Source organism: Anarrhichthys ocellatus, unplaced genomic scaffold (assembly GCF_004355925.1).
Source record: "Anarrhichthys ocellatus isolate YVR2014 unplaced genomic scaffold, GSC_Weel_1.0 scaffold105, whole genome shotgun sequence".
NCBI lineage: Eukaryota > Metazoa > Chordata > Actinopteri > Perciformes > Anarhichadidae > Anarrhichthys > Anarrhichthys ocellatus.
Window position 1 is genome coordinate 720,102 of NW_022280135.1, and position 8,099 is coordinate 728,200.

The window sequence follows — 8,099 nt, forward strand, 5'->3', positions numbered from 1 at the left end:
AGTATATATATATACATACACACACACACAAATCTTCTCCAATAACGAACAGTATTATTAGATCCTTTAACAGACTGTAAACAAAGACGCCGTCACACACCTGAATGTTTCTCTGCAGGTCTTTCTTAAACGTCGACTCCCCCACTCTCCTCTTCAGATCGTTATAAAGCTGCAGATCTGCAGTCAGCTGCTCCACTTCACCCTTCATTCATTTAATTAAACAACATACATAAAGGAACTCTGATGCAATTAAAACAACATAACACAGAAAAGTGTTTGATTCTGCGGGTGTGACATGCATTTTGGTGACGTGACAGATTTTTAAACCGCTTTTCTTGACTTGAGGAACGTTTTACAAATGTAAAAGCTCAGTGGATCAATAAATCACAACAGAAAGAGTCATGATTCACCTTGTTTATATACGGTTTTATGATGTCTATGGGGAACATGAGTTGTGAGTCGCTGCAATACCGCGAGAGGCCACCAGGTGAAATGTAAAGTTCTTCTACATCTAAGGTGAGATGACTTCTGATTATCTAATGTCTGATTTGTTTTGTACCTTGAGGACGTTCTCAGCAGCCTGAAACTTTTCGGTCACTTCAGTTTTCTCTTGCTCGTGTTTCTTTCGCAGTTCTGCAGAAAAAAAACAAAAACACCTGCTTTTTATCGTCACAAACCTCCTGCAGAGCGGATTCATTCTCTGCTGTTTAGCAGCTGATAAACTCTCCTCCCTCCACACGCACGCTGTCCTGTTCTTTCTGCACAAACTCAACTATTAACAAAAGATAAAATCTGCAAGAAACACCCAAGAAATGAAACGGGTGTCTATGAAAATGTACAAATCTTTAGTGATAATAGAATTAGTTTTATTGTTTATAAACACAAATACAGCAGAAAAATGACAGAAACAAAATTATAACACAGATTATTTAAATGTTAAGTGACTGGTTTTGGTGAAAGTCTACATATCACTGAAAATGTGAATCATTTGAAGTTTAAACTGATAGTTCTTCATGGCGTGCAGACGTGAATACTGACACTAAACACTGGTGGTCAGAGGTTCTGTGTGAAAGCCTCACATCTGCTCGTCTCTACATGAAGAATCAAAGAGCAGCTGTTCATAAAACATGATTTTAAAACTGGGCTATGAAACCTGATATGTTTTAAATCACAACAAATCAAAATGATGCAGAGTGGCGCGTCTGTCCACGTCTCATTCAGACGTTGGTAAAGTTATGTAGTTATGTAAACTGTTGTTGATACCATGAGGTCGTACCAGACCAGCACAATCATTTATTTCTAAAACTCTTCTTCGTGCGTCTGTAACTCGTTACCTTCCACGTTTCTCCCGTGTTCTTCAGTCGCAGATTTACTTTTCTGTTCGTGCACGACGTTCAAATCGGCCGTCGTCTCCGTTTTCACCTGAAAGAATAAATGACATAAGAGACGAGTTTCAGTGTGAAGACGTTCTGACGGTGAATAGGGAAACTCTGAGTAAACAGGAACGACGTCTGTGGAGAAACTGGACTGTTGGCAGCAGCGACTGAAACTAAATAACCTAAAAACATGAATTAAAAGTGCAGAGTGAAAGCTGCAGACACACTGTAGTTCATTTAGAAACCAGTAATCAGAGAAGTTGATCTGATGTTTATTCATGCAGCACAGCTGCTGTCTGACCCATGAATAACGTCTGTGATCATGTGACTGTGACTCATGTTCATTAATGTTCTAACAGATGTTGAAGCTGCTGCACCACAAACATGTTTTAATGCGACAGAACTCGTGTGTCATCATTTACTTACTGTCTGTTATCACTAAAGGGTGTCAAGTTTTTCTCGCCATAATAATTAAAATAATAATAGTAAAAAAAACAATATATATTTTTTACATATAAAAAATAAAAACAAATAAATATGTTCCAAATAACAATATTGAAAGTAACATTGAAAATAAAAATATAATAATAAAATTTAAATAATAAAACGAAAAATAAATATTAATATTGGAATAATTAAAAATTAAATTAAAACAATAATATAAAATTATATTATTTTTAACAAGAAATTAAAATACTAAAAACAAATAATAAAAATGTTAATAATAATGATGCTAATAACAATAATAATAAAAATACAGTATAAAAACACAACGATATTAATAGTAAAAAAATAAATCGTAATTATGTTATTATTAATAATAATTAAAATAAAATAATAATATAACAATACAGTTAAGAAATATATATATTATAATAATAATAAGTCAATGTTTTATAGTCCGATTATTTACCCCCCCCCAACGTTCAACCGGAATATTTAATATTGAATCTAAAGTGAAGGTTTTTCCTCAACGTCACCGAGTTCTTTGATTCAGATTATTTCTCTTCCTATAAAATTGTTTTTCTTTCATCTTATTGTATTCTTCTCCCACACATTAACATGTTAGTTATATCTCCCTCTTCCTGTTTGTCACGTGGTGTCATGCACAATTAATTGTTCTTCTCGACTGAAATCAAATCTTTATTCTTTAACATTTCCACATGTTGGATTTAAACTTCATGTCCACGTCTCAGTCATCAGAGATCAATACAGTTTGATTGATGGAGGAGCTCCTCACCTTATCCAGGAGGCTCAGGACGAGCGAGCACACCTCCTTGTCCGTGTGGTCTCTCAGAAGCTCCGCCCTCTCCGGGTTCCCATTGGCCGACCTTAAGATCCTCAGCTGCCACTCAAAGCGCTCGAGCTGCTTCTCCAGACAGACGTCCGGCTCACCTGACGTCCGTTTACCTGCAAAGGAGGACTCCGTTACATGAAGGTGAACAGGTGGACAGGTGACCAGGTGACAGTTGAACGGATGAACAGGTTACAGACTGGAGTCACTTCAAACTGATATTTTAACAAATCTTTTGAATCCCAAAATGTATGTAAATTCAGCAACAAAACACTGTTTTAATAAACTAATCTCTTAAATTGTTAAGTACTTGAAATTGAAGCTTGCTAAAGTAAAAGTACTAATACCACAAAGTAAAAATACCCTTTTACAATAAAAGTAATGATGACACACTCAAAATACTCTGTTAGTGTAAAAGTACTAATACAGCACTGAAAAGGAGGATGAGAAGAAGAAAACAATCCAATTATCAAATTAATAATAAGAATGACAATAAAAACGATAATATAAAATCATATTTTTATAAAAATATGAAAATACTAAAAACAAATAATTAAAATGACATTAAATATTAAAATACTTCTCACTGTAGTGTTTTATCAAACAAACAGGATGAAATAGTTGGGGGACTATTTTCAGCGGCGGATGAATCCACATTTGGAGTATTTGAATGTGTGATTGAGTCAAAATAAACTACAGTGTGTTCAGTGATGAAGGACTGTGATACACACAACACCTTCCAGTAGATATACATTCACTGTTCCTCATGTTAGAACTGCGTCTTTGTAGATATTATTATTATTCTTTGTTCCATAAAATAATAAATATCTAAACATGTGACGTGTAGAAGACAAATAAAACATTCTAGAATTTTTACTACTTTCTCAAACTGCTGGAAAAAACCATGAACGGCGACATCTTGAGCGACTTCTAACCAGCTGTTTCCCAGAGTTGTTTCCTGTAACATCTGTAACTGTAAGAATGACGACAGCGTTTTAAACATTAAACTGAACAACCTGCTCGTAAACGGGAGGAAATGAGAACAGTGAGTGTTAACTGACTGACGGTGAGTCACTGCTTCACAACAGATGGTTCATTCAGCAGCATGAACTCTAAGGTACGTACCTGTAATCACCTGCTGACTGGTTTGGTATTCTGTCCTGTATGTCCTCAGGTGTAAAACTCACTTTAAATCTAAAACAAGGAACTTTATTTAGTGTTGATTCTGTCGCCCCCTGTGGACTAAAGTGGTAGTGTCTCTGAGCACCAGACTCCCTTTAGAAAACCTCTCATTTTACTGCAGCAGGGTCTGACAGTCTGCCCCTCTCAGTCCTGGTTCTGGTTCTCCCGTGCCTCCCTTCCCTCCAGTGGGTCCAGCGATACGTCCTGGGTCTCCAGCAGCGTGGTGTTGGTGTTGACTCCCAGAGAGGAGAAGCTCTGCTCCTGGAGGAGGAGGAGGAGGAGGAGGAGGAGCTGCTGCTGCTGCTGCTGGGAGCTGAGCTCTCCTCCTCCCTCCGGAGCTCCGACTGCAGGTCCAAGGCTGCAGGTGAAGCCGGATCTGGGTCTGTCCACGGTGGACCGGTCTCTGCTGGAGGATCTGGGTCTGTCCACGGTGGACCGGTCTCTGCTGGAGTCTGAGCTGAAGGAGGTTCTGGTGAACCTGCATGAGTTCATTTGGTTTCACCAGAATCCGACCCGGTGGTTCCGATGACGAGCATCAAGAATAACTCTATAGAAACAGACCATCTTCTCTCTGATGGTCTCTTTATATTATTTTTATATATTTCTTATTTTATTTTGAGGTTAAGATGTTCATAGTTTTGACACTACACCTCCCATAATGCTTTGCAGACGGCTCTTTGTCACAGCTCAGGTGAAGCTCGTTGGGTTTTAACGACTGGCTCAGTTCCATCACGTGATCCAGTAAAACCAGAGGCAGAGAGCAGCATGAACAACAACAGGACCCTGGAACTGACTCAGCTAAATGGAATGCAGCCGGTTTGAATGTTATCAGTTACCAGCTGTTGTGACAAGACGACGATCAGCTGCTCACGCTACTGTTACAACGTGTTTATAACAACATGACATCATAACACAAGATGTCTGTTCAAACATGTTTTAATACAATAAATCCTCCAAAATATGAGCTTTTTATTAATTATAATAATTAAAGATTATTCCAAATTATACTATTAATAAAAAACATTTCACATTGTTGGTCTGGAAGCTGATTTATAAATAGGAATATAAATACTATAATTACAACTAAAATAATACATTTTAATATTTAATAATTATTTTTATATGTAAAAATGCTGGTTTAGTTACCGAATCACTTTGTTAGTTATACATCTATCTATCTAGATAGATAGATAGATAGATAGATAGACAGACAGACAGACAGACAGACAGAATATTCATCTCACTGTCTGCTGTCAGATTGATTCTCATGACATTTAGTTCAGAAACAGGAAGTGAGAAAGAGTCAGAGGAGGAAACACACACACTCACACTCACCTCCTTCATGTCGGCAGCTCTGGTCCTTCTGGTTCTTCTCTCCCTTCTTGCTTTTCCTCTGATAACGACAGCAAGAGAAGCAGAAGAGGAAAGTTTCAGTGACGCCATCGACACACAGAGCAGCTATGAAAACAGTGTGTTGAAGTTTAAACTTGAGGTGAACTCAGCGTTTAAAGAGTTAACCCTAAACCCCGTCTGTATCTGTGTATCGAGTATCGCTGCTGATGGATCACAGCAGGACTCGTTCTCTTCATTTTAAACTAAATCAAATTGCTGCAACAACTCATGAGACATAAATGAGCAGACACGATATGTAGAGTTTAAATACTTTACACGAGGTTAGGCCCTGAATCCATCAACAACACTAAATAACACACTGTACAACGCAGCTGAAAACAGAGGTTTGGACGTTTAGTTACTATTTAAAAGTACTTCATGAATAAAATTTAAAAACGCTGACTTAGCATCTCCTGTCTGCAGCGAACACATTGATGTACAGACAACTGTCACTGGATTAGTTTGATACTGAAGGCCTTAAAACAACCACACACACACACACACACACACACACACACACACACACACACACACACACACACACACACACACACACACACACACACACACACACACACACACACACACACACACACACACACACGCACACACACACACACACACACACACACACACACACACACACACACACACACACACACACACACACACACACACACACACACACACACACACACACACACACACACACACAAACACACACACACACACACACACACACACACACACACACACACACACACACACACACACACACACACACACACACACATATATATATATACACACATATACACATATATACATATATACACACACACACACCTACAAACACCCACATGCACACGCACACACACACCGTATAAACACTTCTAACTCTGCTCAGCAAACTGGACACCAACTTTATTTAAACTCTGAGCTGAAACAATAAATATCTCTGGTTTAAACACGTCGATGGCTTCAGGAGAAGACTCGAGGAGAGTCTGTTTAACCCTCTGAGGAGGAGGAGGAGGAGGAGGAGGAGGAGGAGAAGCATATGTTCCAGGCGTTACAGGGGCCCTCGCTCTAAAAGAGAAAACGTCATAAATCACAGCAGAGGCTCCTCTGCTGTGATTGTGCAGCGTCTCGTCTCTCAGAGAGGAGGCTCATTTTCTGCAGAATATAAAGCATAAATCATTGATCTAAAAACAAGTTTTTACCGATGAGTGATGACAGAACGAAACTAAAAGAGGTAAAAGGAAGCGAAAAGGTGGTTTAGGTATAAAAGTAGCAAAAAACTGGATGTAATTCTGTCACATGTGGCTTCAAAATAAGAGCTGAAACTTAAAATAATTTTCTGTTATCGATTAACGCTTTAAGAATGTCTGACTGGTTTTCTATAGTTTAGTCAAGAAAACATTACTAAACGTCTTGATTTGTCCGACAAACAGTCAAAAACTACAGAAAAAAAACAGCTAATCCTGCAAAAATGAAATCGCCAACAAATGTTTAATAAAAAATATTTAAACTAAACAATCATTGAACTTGTTGAACACTTTGTTATTGCACTCACAGATTCAAAACAGAATGTTCCTAATCTGAGCAGCAGCGGTGGAGACATCCTGACTTTCACTCCCACAAACACTGGATCCTATATTTCCCACAATGCACCTGGACAGCGTCTTCTCTCTCCGCACCGAGTGTGAGGTGTAAAATGTGCTCCTTAATGCTCAATCAATGAGCTAATTGATTAATTGGCTGATGGGTTCAGCTCTTCTTCTATGGACGCTCTGTTGTGAGGCGAGCAAACCTGCAGCTTCTGAGCGTCTCAGCCGCTCTGATTCGTTCTCCAGGTAGAAACATTATGAGATTATTGGGGGATTGAATGATTAATAATTAATAATATCAATAATGTGGAACCACAGCTTGTACGAAGCAGAGCTCAAGATAAAGCTCGTTACATCAGAGGAGCCGTTTGTTCAAAGTCCACATGGATTAACTTGTTTGTTGTTTTGTTCAAAAACACAAATCAGAGAATAAAAAACCTGATAAATCAATAAATTGATTAAACTCCCGTCACATCTCAAAGTTCAGTTAAAGTGGAGTTTGTGACATGACTCTGCTGTACTCAGGATGCCGACACGTCACCAGAATGAGACTCTTATCAAACAGAGAGTCCGTGTTCCACATTCACACGGTTACAAACCTCTGACCTCTGAGAGGCAAACAGGAAACACACGGTGTCCACTGACAACAAGGAGACGTGAGAAACTGGTGCTAATGTGACCGAACTTCAACAGAACTAGAGGTAATCAAAATAAATTACTATTATTAGTATTTATCTCACTTCTATTAACCATGTTGTGGAACTACAGCTCCCATAATGCTTTGGGGGACTTCAGAAGAAGTATAACGCTACCGTGAAGTTACACTACAGGCATTTTGTTAAAAGAGTTTCAGTATTTCTTAGCTGATTTATGCATTTCCTGTATTGTTGCTGTGTTCAGATGGTAGTATTGTTGTTGTATTCATGTGTGTGTATGTTTGTCCCATTGTGTGTAATAATAAATAAAACATTAAAAGTGTGCAGATGTGTCTGTAAGCAGCTCCTGTCTGCAGTGAACACATACATGTACAGACAGTCACTGGATTACTTTGACACTGAATGATTTCTAAGTGGATTTATGGACTTTTACTGTGGAGGGACATCAGAGAACATGACTTCCTCTGAAAGTGAAAAACACATCGAGTTTAAAAATAAGTGTTTTATTTCTGTGCGTTAAGATTTGACTGAGTCATGTTTCTGAACAACAGTAATGAATGTTTCCCTCTGAAGAAACACAGAACAAAGAAGT

The 8,099-nt window shown here is 38.4% G+C and overlaps 1 protein-coding gene across 1 annotated transcript in view; it reads right to left on the reverse strand.

The window, feature by feature from the left end:
- Nucleotides 1–8,099, reverse strand: part of ccdc69 (coiled-coil domain containing 69) — a 20,841-nt gene that overhangs the window by 6,893 nt on the left and 5,849 nt on the right. Inside the window, exons 2-6 of the mRNA XM_031876190.1 lie at nucleotides 5,188–5,245; nucleotides 2,617–2,786; nucleotides 1,335–1,422; nucleotides 560–633; nucleotides 101–202 (exon numbers count right to left, since the gene is read on the reverse strand). Coding sequence (XP_031732050.1) covers nucleotides 101–202; nucleotides 560–633; nucleotides 1,335–1,422; nucleotides 2,617–2,786; nucleotides 5,188–5,245 — 492 coding nt within the window. The remainder of the gene's footprint in view (nucleotides 1–100; nucleotides 203–559; nucleotides 634–1,334; nucleotides 1,423–2,616; nucleotides 2,787–5,187; nucleotides 5,246–8,099) is intronic.